Genomic DNA, 12,989 nt, shown 5'->3' on the forward strand with positions numbered 1-12,989 from the left:
TGCTTTCGGCTGGAAATTTGGATAGATTTTCTTTTTTTTATTCTTTTTTTTAATTTTTCCCCCCTCCTTCCTTCTAATTGTGCTTGCAATAGATTATAAAGAGTAATAAAATGATTGGTGGCTGATAGGAATAATGCTCTTTTCCAAGGATCCCTGCAAAGCAGCGGGGGCTCCTCAGGTGTGCCAAGGGCAGGTGACTCAAAGCAGCCCAGGGGAGCCCCAAATCCCCTGGGATAAATCTCACCTGGCAGTGGCACAAGCAGAGGAAGCCCTGCTTGGAAGCCCTCAACAGCATGCAAAATCCACTGGCATTGATAGACACCCTAAAATAGATTTAAAGATAGATTTAGATTCAAAAGATAAATATTTAAAATTAAAATAAAAATCTAAAATTAAAGTCAGATTTAAAATTCATTTTTTAAATTTTTTTTTAAAATAGGAGCCACCAAGAATGTTGTATATAAATCTATATATGATTCATAATTTTGTATATATATTTATGTTTAGATAGATAGAGATAGAGATAGAGATAGAGATAGAGATAGATAGATAGGTAGAGATATAGATAGATATATAGATATAGATATAGATATAGATATAGATATAGATATAGATATAGATATAGATATAGATATAGATATAGATATAGATATAAATATATAGATATATATTTATGGATATAGATATAAGATATAGATGTGGATATGGATATAGACATAGATATATAGATATATAGAGATATAGATATAGATATTTATGGATATAGATATAGATATAAGATATAGATATGGATATGGCTATAGACATAGATATATAGAGAGATATAGAGAGATATAGATATTTATAGATATATAGATATTGATATAGATATGTATATAGATAGATATAGATATAGATATAGATATAGATATAGATATAGATATAGATATAGATATAGATATGGATATAGATATAGATGATACAGATATATAGATATATAGATATATAGATATATAGATATAGATAGATACTTATGGATATAGATATACAGATATAGATAGATATAGATATAGATATAGATATAAATATATAGATACAAATATTTATGGATATAGATATAGATATAGATATAGATATAGATATAGATATAGATATAGATATAGATATAGATATAGATATAGATATAGATATAGATATAGATATATAGATCTCATTTTTCATGTTTGGCTGGACTTTGCAGCCCTGGCTCCCAGGGCTGCTGCCTGTGGAGACGGAAATGGGGAGGAAAAATAATTCTCCCTCTCTCCCAGCTTCCACCTGCTGCTCCCACGACTTCCCTCGCCCTCCATGGACCAAGAGCACTGCCAATCCTGCCCCAAATTCCCAATATTTTGTGCCTCCCGCTCAGGGGGTGCCCCATCCCAAACCTCAGTGACTCCCGTGGCTGTTTGACTCCGTGCTTTTTCTCTTTTTTTGGTGGGAACTGATGAGGATTCAGGGAAAATCCATCCTGGCTGAGCCATCCCGCTCCTTTGAACCCACCCAAATTAAATTTTGGCTTTTACCTCCGTACGCGGCGGCAGAGAGAGAGGGCGAGTCCCACCCAAAACCTCCCAAAATCCCAAATCCGAGCGGGTGGAGGGCAGGAATGCACACGGGAGGGGGCAGAGCAGCGCTGTGGGTGGGTGCTGGGGGGGACAGGGGGGGTCAAGGGGTGTCCGTGGGAGGGGGACACGCGTGGGGGGGAGGGGAATGCGCGGCGCCCCGCGGCCGGCAGGGGGCGCCCTTTGCTCGGCCGTCGGGGGCAGCCGGGACCCCCCAAAACCGCCCCGAAAAACGAGATTTAAAGGCAAAAAAAAGCTCCAAAAAAATCCACTCCGAGCCTTTTGGGAGGCGGAGGGGGGTGTGGGGGGGGTGTTCTTCCTTCGGCTTGCCGGCGGCGGAGGGATGATGCTCCGGGCGGGATGGTGGTGGTGGTGATGATGATGATGATGCTCCGGGTGGGATGATGCTGATGATCCTCCGGGCGCGATGATGATGATGATGATGATGATGATGATGCTCCGAGTGGGATGATGCTCCGGGCTGGGGTTGATAAGTTTGGTGGGCGGTTTATATATATATATATATATATATACACATCCCAAATATATATATATATATATATTTAATTTTTTTCCTTGTTTTGATGCAGATGTTCTGGGGAAAGGCTCGGGATTTTTTTGTGTTTTGGTTTTTTTGGGTTTTGTTGTCGTTGTTGTTTTGTTCGGGTTTTTTTGTTGTTGTTATTATTATTATTATTTTCCAGCAGCTAAAGACGGGAGGTCACATTAACTTCTAATACGGAGACACATAAAAATGCGATTATGCCTGCTAAACAGAACACAGTAGGCTGCTAGTTAAGACAATGAGATTTCCAGGAAGCGATGCATAAATTCTTCAAAAAATGACACATTTTTCACGTTTCATTCCAATTAAATTACTGAGGCAGCTAACACAGCGCTGCACACGCCATACATTTGGGGGAAATGAAGGCTTTTTCTCTTTATTTTTCCTCCCTCTTTTATTTTTTTTAAGTAGATCTGGATGTGCGTGTTTTATGAAAGGCGTTTAATATTAAGCTGCTATTAAGGAAAAAAATGTCAGGGACCTTCTCTCTCTCCTCGAGGATTTTTTATTTTTTTTGTGCGTGTGTGTGTGTGTGGTTGGGCTGCTCCTGCTCGTTTTCCCACCCTGCGGTATTAAAGCACCGATGGTCCAGCTGCAAAACAATTTCCAAATAATGGGAATTCCCCGCCCTGCTGCACACACCTCTCTGATTGCGAGGAGCTGGGGAGAGTTAAGGAGTGATGCGCACCCTCCACAGCAAAAAAAATTAAAAAAAAAATAAAGAAAAATATTTTTAACCAGGTTTTGCTGTCCCGTCTGGTGTTTTTTCCCTACTCGGGGACCCTCTGGAGCAGGATCGAGCCCTCCCGGGATGCAGGGGGGTGATGATCCCAGTGGGAAGCCGAGCTTGCCTCTCACCATCTGAGCAGGGGCTCCTCGGGTGATAATCAAACCCGAAGTGGCCCCGGTAATGAAACAGCGTTTGAAATATTTTTTTTTTTTTTTTTTTTTTAGTTTTTAATCTATTTATTTATTTAATTTATATATATATATTTTTTTTTTTTTTTTAAAAGCGCTGGGCGATCCGCAAAGCGATACGAATCAGAAATGAGATTTTTGAAGTCCTAATGAACCTGATTGCAGGAACATTTATAATCCCCCATGGCTTTAAATGAAATCAGATATAATCAGGAGCTGTGGGGAAAGGGAGTGTTTACAGGCAGAGATTGGGAAGTGCTGCTGTATTAGTAAAGATGCTGCTCCTTCTATTGATGTCTAAAATGATGGATAATGTGAGAATGGCAAATATACTATTTGTCTAATGGCTCTGCAATTAAATTCCCCTGTAAATGACCCATGCCTCATTTCATCCTAATCTATGGAATTTTGATTGAATTCGTCAGCTCTAATTGAAAAATACTGCACTTTAATGTCTGCAGTGCAGTTTCAGGACCGCGCTGGTTTTAATGAGACGGTGCCCCTCTGACCTGGGAATATTTTAGACTTTTATTCGGGAATTTTTTTAATTTTTTTTTATTATTATTTTATTTTTTTTAAACCGGTGCATGTCTCAACTCGCTTCCAGAAAAAGCCGGGAATGAGAGAGGGTCTGTCACTACTAAACTCTCCGTGGCGATGTGTTTGATTGAGGTCTCCTATAAGGCTCTTAAAATACTCGGACTCCGGTTGTTTAAATATGTCTCCATTTAAAATAATTTTTGAAATAGCCAATTTCCCATTATCCGAACGAATTTCGGGATAAGAGCTGGGATTATGGAAGTCAATTTTTATTTTTTTTTATTTTTTCACTCTGCACCGTGTTATTTTTTTACCCTTTTAGCTTCTTTTTTTTTTTTTCCTTACCCGAAAATCCCGAGCACCTTCAAGTTTGTTAAAAGGGCGGTGGCGGAGGGAGGAGAAAAGGGAGGAAAAAGGGGGAATAAGGGAGGATGAAAGGGGGAAAAAAAATTAAAAAGCACAGAAAAAAAAATAAGAAGCGTGGAGTGGAAGTGGGGGGATCCTCCGGGGAGGGCTGGAAGGAGTTCAAACGGGAACACGCGAAGGAGTTAATGGGATTAAGCGGCGAATGAGAGGTTTGGGGATTGTTTTTTTGTTTGCTTTTTTGCTTTTTTTATGCTTTTTTTTCCCCCCTCTGTGAAGGGAAGCGGGGAGGAGGGAGGAGCTTCCCCTCGGGCACGCGTGGGGCGGGGGTGCATCCCTCGGTGCACAGCCAGGGGGCAAACCCTGCCTTCCCACACCTCCCAAAATCCTGGAGCCATGCACGGAACTGTCTCCCCCTTCCCCCCGGCTGCATCCCTGATTTTGGCTCGCACCTGATGCCTGCATCATTAAGAACTCACTGATTTTTTTTGGGGGGGGAGGAGGGGGGGGGTAACTCTGCTCAGGGTCTCACCACCCTTTCCTAAAAAGAAAATAAAAAAGACTTTAAAAGCACTGCAGGGTGAGGCGATTTCGGTGACGTTTCCCACGTAATTAAAATTTCCCCGGTAAATGCAAGAATCAGCTCGAGAGAGCCTGGGGAAGGCTGAGTTTTTTCATTGGAGAAAGTCCCTGGGTTTTATGGGCTGCTGGAAATCAGAGCTGTCCCCTCTGGGAGGATGGGCACCGATCCCGAGGGAATCCAGCCTGGAGGTGCCCGAAGCAGCTCCCAGGCCCAGCTGGAGGGATGCTGTGCCCTGTGGATTCCCACCTGGAAAGGCTGGAGCGCATCCCAGCCTTCCTTCACTGCTCCTTTCTGTTCCTCGCTCCGGAAAGATGCGTCCCCTCCCTGCCTTGATTTGGGGAGTTCTTTAACCCAGAGTCACACCCACCCTACAAAACCTGCCCCAGCATCCCTGCTCCTCCTCCCCTGCTGAGGTTTTTTGGGGACAGAAGCTGCCAGAAGCCACCTGCTCCTCAGCACTCCCCGCTCCGGGTGACTCTGGAGCGGCGTTTCGGTGCCACATCTCAAACCGGCTCCAGCCGAGGGGGGAAAGCTGCTCCCCTCACCAATCCTGACCCTCTGGAGCTTTGTTTTCCACGAGATCTCCAGGTTTAGCCCCCCTGGGAACGGCTCTTGAGGTGTGGGGGTCCCTCCGTGGGGCTCCCCTCGTTCCTGTTCCACTTCCCAGGCGCGATCACGCTCCGCTTGCTCCTGCCACAATCAGGGATCGCACAGGGGTTTTTTTGGGGGGGGTTGGGATTTTTTCTTTTTCCCCTCCGGGAGAAAAATCAGCTAATTATGTGCCGAACAAAAAGGCCATTCTTGCCCGAAATAATACTCCCGTCCTGCAAAGGCACTTGTTTGTGGGCAAATTTTGAAGGGGGCTGACAATAAAAACAGCTGCAGGAGCGGGGTGTTGGTACACATTTCCATGCCCCGCCGGATTACCGTGCCTAATTATCTCTGCCCTTCCCGCAATCCAGAAGGGTTTTCCTGGAAAAAAAACAACAAAAAAAAGAGGGATTTTTAAAAGAATTTTTCCCCCTTTTCGCTCACTTTGCTCCCCGTCCGCTCGGTTTGGGAATGATGCTGGAGGGATTTTGGGTTTAGCTCGGTTCCGTCCGTGCTGCACAAGGAGGGGAGGGAGGCAGGAGAAGGCTGCGATCGCCTGCTGGAGCACGGGAAAAGGGGGAAAGGGAAAAATACGGGAGAGGAACAGCGGCCACGAAGAATCCACGGGGAAAATCCCACCCTCTCCGGGGCTGGGAAAAATCCCGAGCGCCGCGCTGCTGCACATATGGTGGCCTCCGCAAGACGGAGCCAGGACATATGGAAATGAGCTGGATAAGTAAACTTTTCCCAGTCCCTTGAAGTCGGAGATGGGCCCCAAAAGTGTTTGTGCACACACATCACACAACCCCCCCCTCCCCATCCCCAGCGGCAGCTGCTTCCAGAGCCATCCACCCCCCCGGGCAGCACCTCCGGGAAAAATCCTTCCTCCAGCCGGGGAAAGCCCGAAATCCCTGCTGCGGGGGACCAACAGGGCTCAGCACCCCAAAAACTTCATCCAGCCGGGGATGATGGGCAGCGAAAAGTGCGCCGAGACCCAAAAGTAATAAGCTGCCCCCCTCCCCTGTAATTGTTTCTGCAGAGAAAAGAACGTTTTCAGATGGTGGCTGGGGGATAAACTGACCCAGATATCCGGGCACGGGCGGGGGGCAGCTCCCAGCCCCCCGCTCGGGAACACAACGAGCTTTGGGAGTGGGAATTAGCAGGGAAAGGGTATTTTGGGGAGGGGGGGTGCTGAAAATGCCGCTCGCCGAGGGCTGGGGGGGAGGTTGGGACCCCAATCCCACAAGGCTCCTTTTTGGGGAGGTAAAAGCTTGTGGAGAGGGATGTCCTGGGGAATGAGCAGAGTTTTGGGGGTCTGCAGGGTGTGAGGCCAAGAGGGGTCGGATTTGGGGGACAGAGCACGGTCCTGGCACCCAGCACGGGCCCACATGTGCCATCCTCCCCTGGAAAACACGGGCATCAATTAGCTGGCAAAGAGCCGCGGCTCATTAAGAGCTTCAGGCCAGGCAGGAGCGGGATCTCCTGCGGATCCTTGGGTTTTGGGGGACCCTCCCCCCGGCCAAAAGCCGCTTTGAGGCAGAGTTTGTCTGCAGAACCCCCCCAAAGCCAAGCCCAGGGGCACAGCCAGCACCATTGTCCCGGGAAGACTTCAACTTCCCAAAGGCAGGAGGGATCCCACCCCCAGTCAGTTCCCCTCCTTTCCTTTTTTTTTTTTTACCCCTCTCCTTTTTTTTTCCTTTTTTTTTTTTTTTTTTGCATTTAATTTTATTTTCCAAACCACTTGATCTTTGCTTGGGAACCTCCATTAATTGCCTGGGTTTGCCTCTTCGCCTGGTCCCTTTATCATTATTTATGGCCTTTGAAATTGTGTAAAGTTCCCTTGACGTTCAATTTACAAGTTTGGGGGCTTTTTTTTTTTTCTCTTTTTCCCCTTTTTTTTTTTTTTTTTTTTTTTTTGTTCCAGCTTTTGTCCTCGCCAAAGACATCGTGTTGGAAAAGGCTTTGAGCCGGCCAACATGAGAAGCTCGCCGGAGAAAAGGGAGCAGCCCCTCCATCGCTTTTAATTCCGCCGTGTTGCTGAATGGCTCTTTTACATAATTGCAGAAGCAATTTCAAAGCCAAGCCAGGGGCTGACTTTACCCAGAACCACATGGAGCCTATTTGGGGGCTTTTCAAAAAAAAAAAAAAAAAAAAAAAAAGAAGAGGAAGAAGAAGAAAAAGAAGGGAAAAAAAAGGGGGGAAAAAAAAAAAAGAAGGGGGGAAAATAAAGAAGGGAGGGGGGAAAAAAGAGAGGGGGGGCGCGCATATAGAAGACACGGAGGAGAGGAGCAGGCTCGGGGGGAAAGGGCTGTTGCGGGGGTCTGCAGGCACCGCACGGGGATCACGCGTGGGCCGCCCCGTCCGGGGCGCCGTGAATGGGGCGGGGGCTGGGGGCGTGGCCTCGGCGCGTAGCCCCGCCCCTTTCCCCGTCTCGACCAATGGGCGGCGGCGGCGGCGGCCACGTGGGGCGGGCCGGGTTCCCAGGCGGCCAAAATGTGAATGGGCGCGGGGGAGCGCGGGCGGGCAGAGCGGCGGCGGCGGCTCCGCGGGGGCGCAGGGCGCGGGCGGGGCGGCCCCGATGTGCGGCCGGCCGCCGAGCTCTCGGGCCTCGGCCCCGCTCCGCCCCGGCTCTGCCCCGCGCTGAGGGCAGCGAGGACGCCGCCGCCGCCGCCGCCGAGCAGCAGCAGGAGGAAGAGGAGGAGGAGGAAGGCGCTCGCTCGCTCGCTCGCTCCCGCCGCCGCTCCGGCATGAGCGCGGCTTTCCAGCCCTCGCTGATGATGATGCAGCGCCCGCTGGGAAGCAGCACGGCCTTCAGCATCGACTCGCTGATCGGCAGCCCCCCTCCGCCCGCCCCCGGGCACTTCGTGTACACCGGCTACCCCATGTTCATGCCCTACCGGCCCGTGGTGCTGCCGCCGCCGCCGCCGCCGCCGCCCGCGCTGCCGCAGGGAGCGCTGCCCCCCGCGCTGCCCCCCGCGCACCCGCACCACCACCAGCTGCCCAGCCTGCCCTCCGGCTTCTGCTCCAGCCTGGCCCAGGGCATGGCGCTCACCTCCACGCTCATGGCCACGCTGCCCGGCACCTTCCCCGCCTCCCCGCAGCACCAGGAGGCCGCCAGGAAGTTCGCGCCCCCCGGGAACTTCGAGAAAGCCGAGGGGATACCCCCGGACGGCGGCGGCGAGGATGGGAAAGGCTTCCTGGGCAAGGACGGGGCGCTCCTGCCCTTCCCCGCCGCCGACGCCGTCCAGGCTTCCCTCGGTGAGTGAGCGCCGCTGCCCGGGATGGGGGGGTCGGGAGATGCGGGGGAAAGCCCCGGGAGGAGATGGGGCTGGCCCCGGGGGGCTCCGAGGGGAAGGGAAGGGTTGAGCTCCCGCCGCCGCCGCTCGGGAAGCTCTCGACAAAATCAACGCGACCCAAAGATGCTCCGGCAAAAAAAAAAACAAACTAAAAATTAAAAAAAAAAAAAAAAAAAAAAAATCCCCCGAGCCATCAATTTTGGGGTGCTGGAGCCGCAGGGCCGGGGGCGCCGCGGCTCGGAGGGTGCGGGATGCTAACGAGAGGCCTCTGCTTCCTTCCCAGCCGGGGCTCTCCGGGGCCAGGGCAAGGAGGATCCCAAAGCAGAGGAGGACGCGAAAGGCAAGGAGGAAAGTTTCTCCATGGACAGCGATCTCGATTATAGCTCGGACGACAACATCCCCGGCCAGGCGGCTCACAAGGAAGAGGACTCTGGCAACGCGCTCGAGGAAAACCCCCAGAACCCCCAAAATTCCGCCAACACCACGTCCACGGGCAAAAACCGGCGGAGGCGAACAGCCTTCACCAGCGAGCAGCTGCTGGAGCTGGAGAAGGAGTTTCACTGCAAAAAGTACCTGTCCCTGACAGAGAGGTCCCAGATCGCTCACGCCCTCAAACTCAGCGAGGTGCAGGTGAAAATCTGGTTCCAGAACAGGCGGGCCAAATGGAAACGGGTCAAGGCGGGCAACGCCAACTCCAAGACAGGGGAACCTTCCCGAAACCCCAAGATCGTGGTGCCCATCCCGGTGCACGTCAGCAGGTTCGCGATCAGGAGTCAGCACCAGCAGCTGGAGCAAGCCCGACCCTGATCTCTCCCTCCTCCTCCTCCTACGCTCACAGCCACAAGGGTTTTTTTTTTAAAAAAGGGAAAAAAGTTTCCAACCCGGGGTTTGAAGGCGACCCACCCGAATAAAAACAGAATGGAGAGAAGCAAAAAAAAAAAAAAAAAAAAAGAAACAAACCCCAAAACCCCCAACAACGACAACCACGACAAAACAAACCCCACCAAACCTAAACCAACACGAAAATCAAACAAAACCCCTCGCGAGCGCATGGCAAATCCCCACCACGAGCGAACTTTAAAGCGAAACTTTCCACTCGCCGCCGAGGGAAGAGGCTTGGAAACTGTTTGGGTTCGGAGCAGGGATATCCCAGGCTGGAAGAGACCCCCACACACCCCTCCCACACACACACACACACACACACAGATATTTATTGCGAGGCTGCCCCGCTTTGGACACCCTTGGCTGGCACGGCGGATGCGGAGCCGGCGCTGGAGCATCCCCAGCGAAACCCGCGGCGCCTTTAACCCATCTTTGGGGTTTTCTTTCTTATTCGGGGGCGAAAGGTAAAAGAAAAACAACAAAAAAGACGAGAGAACAAACAAATGAACAAAAAAAAAAAAACGAAAGAAAACTCAGAGTTTCATTTCATGCCTTTTTTTTTTATTGTTTGGTTTTATTGCCGATGGCTGAGTGGCAGGCACTGGGGAATGAGTTTTGAAATCTAATTTTTTTTTAATTTTTTTTTTTTTTTTCGCCTGGCTTTCTGTCGATTTGCCTATTCTACCAAGCCATGTTTAAAGGAGAGAAACAGAGGGAGGGGGGGAAAAAGGCAAAAAAAAAAAAAGCAAACAAAAAAAAGAAAAAGCAGCACGATCTTCACTATTGTGTTTAATTTATTTCAATGTAGCTTATTTCCTTATAAGTTATGAAAATTTAAAAGCAAACTAAGTCTTGTGAATAAAAACCGACAAAGAAACAAAAAAGACTTTAAAAAAAAAAAGCCAAAAAAAAAAAAGCCCTCCAGCCCCCGGCTGTTCTGTCCAGGATTTGGCGTTGAGCTGATTTTCTTTTCCCCTCCTGCGCTGCCGGAGCGATGCTGCTCTCGCCCGTGTTTTTGTTTTTTTTGTTGTGTTTTGGTTTTGTTTTTTCCTTTTGCGAAGCCACGTTTATTGCCGGGGAGGGGGGAGCCGGGTGGAAAACTTTCTCTTGTTTTTTTTTTTTCCTTTTTCCCCTTTATTTGAGGGATGAAAAAGCTGGGAAAAAAAGAAAAAAAGCAAAAAAAACCAAAGCTGTTTAGCTGTGATTAAACGGGGATGGCCGCGGGGTTGGGGGGCAGGAGCACCCCCGCATCCTCCCCCAGCATCCCGCGGGTCCCCAGCCCCTGTTTGGGGGTCCAGAGCCCCCTAGCCCCGTGTTTTACTGGGGGTGCCGCCTCTCCCAGCCCCGTTTTTGGGGGTTCTGCCGCTCCCCCAGCCCCGTTTTTGGGGGTGCACCGCTCCCCCCCAGCCCCGCTCCCGTTCTCGTTGCGTCGGGGCCGGAGCGGGGGGTGGGGAGGGGTCGGGGCCGGAGGGTCCCGCGTCCCCCCCTTCCCTTCCCGCATCCTTTTCATCCCTCCTTTTTTTTCTTTTTCTTTTTTTTTTTCATCCCCATTATCCGCATCCCGGCTCCATCCGTGCCGGTGCCACCGTGACATCGGCGGCGATTTGGAATTAAAAATGAAATTTTCCCGAGGAAAACGGAGCGCAGTGCGGGGGGGGGGGGGAGGGTCTGTGTGTGTGTGGGGAGGGGGGGAATCCTATTAAAATCAAATAATTAAACCGGAGGGGTCATTCGGTCCCGGGACAGGTTCCCAGGCTCGGCCGGGTCACATCGCTCGCTCTTCGTCGTTTATTTATTATAATTATGATAATTCATGTTGTTAATATTATTTTGTTTGGGTCGGAGGGGGTCGGCGGCGGTGCCGGGGGGGGTCCCCAATCCCCACCAGCCGCTCCCCAAAAAGGCACAACCCCTGCGAGAAAAACACGCGCAGTTCCAGCTTTTTCTGCTTAAAAAAACCTCGGAATATTCCTACTAACGATGAGAATAATTTTGGGTTTGGTGTGCGCGGGGGGGTTCGCCGGGAGCCGCGGGACACGCGTGGGACAAAAACACCCCGGGCCACCCCCGGAGCTGCTGCTGCTAAAAAAAAAAAAAAAACCCAAAAAATAATAATTTCTGGAAGTGCTCGGATTTCTTTGGGGCGGCCAGCGCTGAGCCTCGGGCTGTGCCCCCTTCCCGAATCCTCCCCCGGGGATGGGAGTTGTGTGTTTTAGGGAGGAGCAGCTGCTCCTCACCCCCGTCCCCAGCCCGGGGCATCCCTGCCTGGGCACTGCCCGGGGTTGGGGTCCCCGCTGCCCCCCCGCCATGGCCCGGGTGAGGCTGCGGAGGGAAGCCCCGGGCCGGGGGCCGGAGGAGAAGGAGATAAACAAGCGAGGGGGTTGATAGCTGTCATCATCACCATCATCATGGCTTTCATTTGGCTGCCTAATGAGTCACATCACAGGCAGAGAGAAAAATTGTCAATCGCCCAGGCTCTAATGAATTTTTTTGCAAATTGTAATCAAGCCAGGCCGTCTCAGCTCGCTGATTAATGAGACCCAGGAGGCCCGGCCAGCACCTCAGCTTTTTATTCCATCCCGTCCTCCCTGCACTAAATTAACAGCAACTTGTCTGAGCTTCAAATTAACTCCCAATGATTAATTCTGATGGGGGGGCCTGAAGAATAGCTCGTCCTAATAGGCACTGGCCTCTGATGCTGTTTGAAATTAATACACTTCCCCTTTGGCTGCCGGCTTTAATCCAAGGTTGGGGTTTGACATCACTATATTTGTTGTTACAATAAATTCCTCTTACATCTGCAGATCAAATAATTGAGCTGCTCGGGGAGCGATGCCGGCAAACCCAAAGTCGGAGGGGATGGAGAACCGCCCGCTCCTCTCCTCCTCACCCCCGGCGGGTTTAGCAAAACCCGGCTTTAGATTTATCCACAAATGCGGCTTTTTAAGGCTCGGCAGCCCCGGGATGCGGCGGCCGGAGGAGGCGACCCCTCCTCGGCGGGGCCGGGCTGGCGCTGCCTCGCTGTTTAAATAAGACATCAGCGCCTTTAAATCCCCCCCTCCGTCACCCTCCGGCCGCAGTGACCCGGCAAAGTCCCCGCAGAGACCCCGCAAACCCAGCCCGGCCCCGCTTCTGTTCGCATTGCTTTAATTGGGTTCATTCTTTCAGCCGGGACGGGCCGGGCTGGGGCTTTTTGTGCCTTTTACCTGCTCGGACAGGGGTATTTTGTGCCTTTTACCTGTTCCTGCTGGTCCCGGGGATGTGACGAGGAGCTTTCCGTGCCCGAGCGGGGTCCGAGCATCCCCCGGAGCGGGGCTGACCCCAACACCCCCAGAGAGGGTCTGCACTCCCTTGGGAATGTCCTCCCGAGGGGCTGAGCGTCCTCCCCGTCCCCCGATGGGTGGGATTTGCCCACCCAGCCCTGGGGTGTCCCCCGAGGTCGCGTCCCCCCCTCCCCGGCTCCCCCGTGTCCATCTCGGAGCGCGATGGGGCCGGCACCGCCGGAAAGCCCCCGGCACCCCGACACACAAAAGCAACACCATATGCGCCAAGACAACCTGTATGAATTATAAATCGCACCATAAAAATGGATCGCTCATCCCGAGCCTTGGGGACCGCGGGCAGGGGAGGCGCTGGGCCCGGCCACCCCTCGTCCCCGCTGGGTGCCG

General features: G+C 51.4%; 1 protein-coding gene across 1 annotated transcript; it reads left to right on the forward strand.

The window, feature by feature from the left end:
• Positions 1-7,819: 7,819 nt before the first annotated feature.
• Positions 7,820-9,921, forward strand: GBX2 (gastrulation brain homeobox 2). The gene is made up of 2 exons (XM_005532758.2): positions 7,820-8,401; positions 8,723-9,921. Exons 1-2 carry the CDS (start codon positions 7,891-7,893, stop codon positions 9,244-9,246), a joined length of 1,035 nt encoding a protein of 344 aa, XP_005532815.1. The 5' UTR covers positions 7,820-7,890; the 3' UTR covers positions 9,247-9,921.
• The last annotated feature ends 3,068 nt before the right edge of the window (positions 9,922-12,989 follow it).

The sequence above is a fragment of the Pseudopodoces humilis genome, chromosome 8, assembly GCF_049639895.1.
Source record: "Pseudopodoces humilis isolate 2021_Gansu_Grassland_sample_001 chromosome 8, ASM4963989v1, whole genome shotgun sequence".
NCBI classification, from domain to species: domain Eukaryota; kingdom Metazoa; phylum Chordata; class Aves; order Passeriformes; family Paridae; genus Pseudopodoces; species Pseudopodoces humilis.

Coding starts and splice junctions, on each gene's coding strand:
- GBX2 (XM_005532758.2), top strand. CDS start 7,891: ATGAGCGCGGCTTTCCAGCCCTCGCTGATGATGATGCAGCGCCCGCTG. Junction 8,402..8,722: donor CGCCGTCCAGGCTTCCCTCG/GTGAGTGAGCGC, acceptor CTTCCTTCCCAG/CCGGGGCTCTCCGGGGCCAG.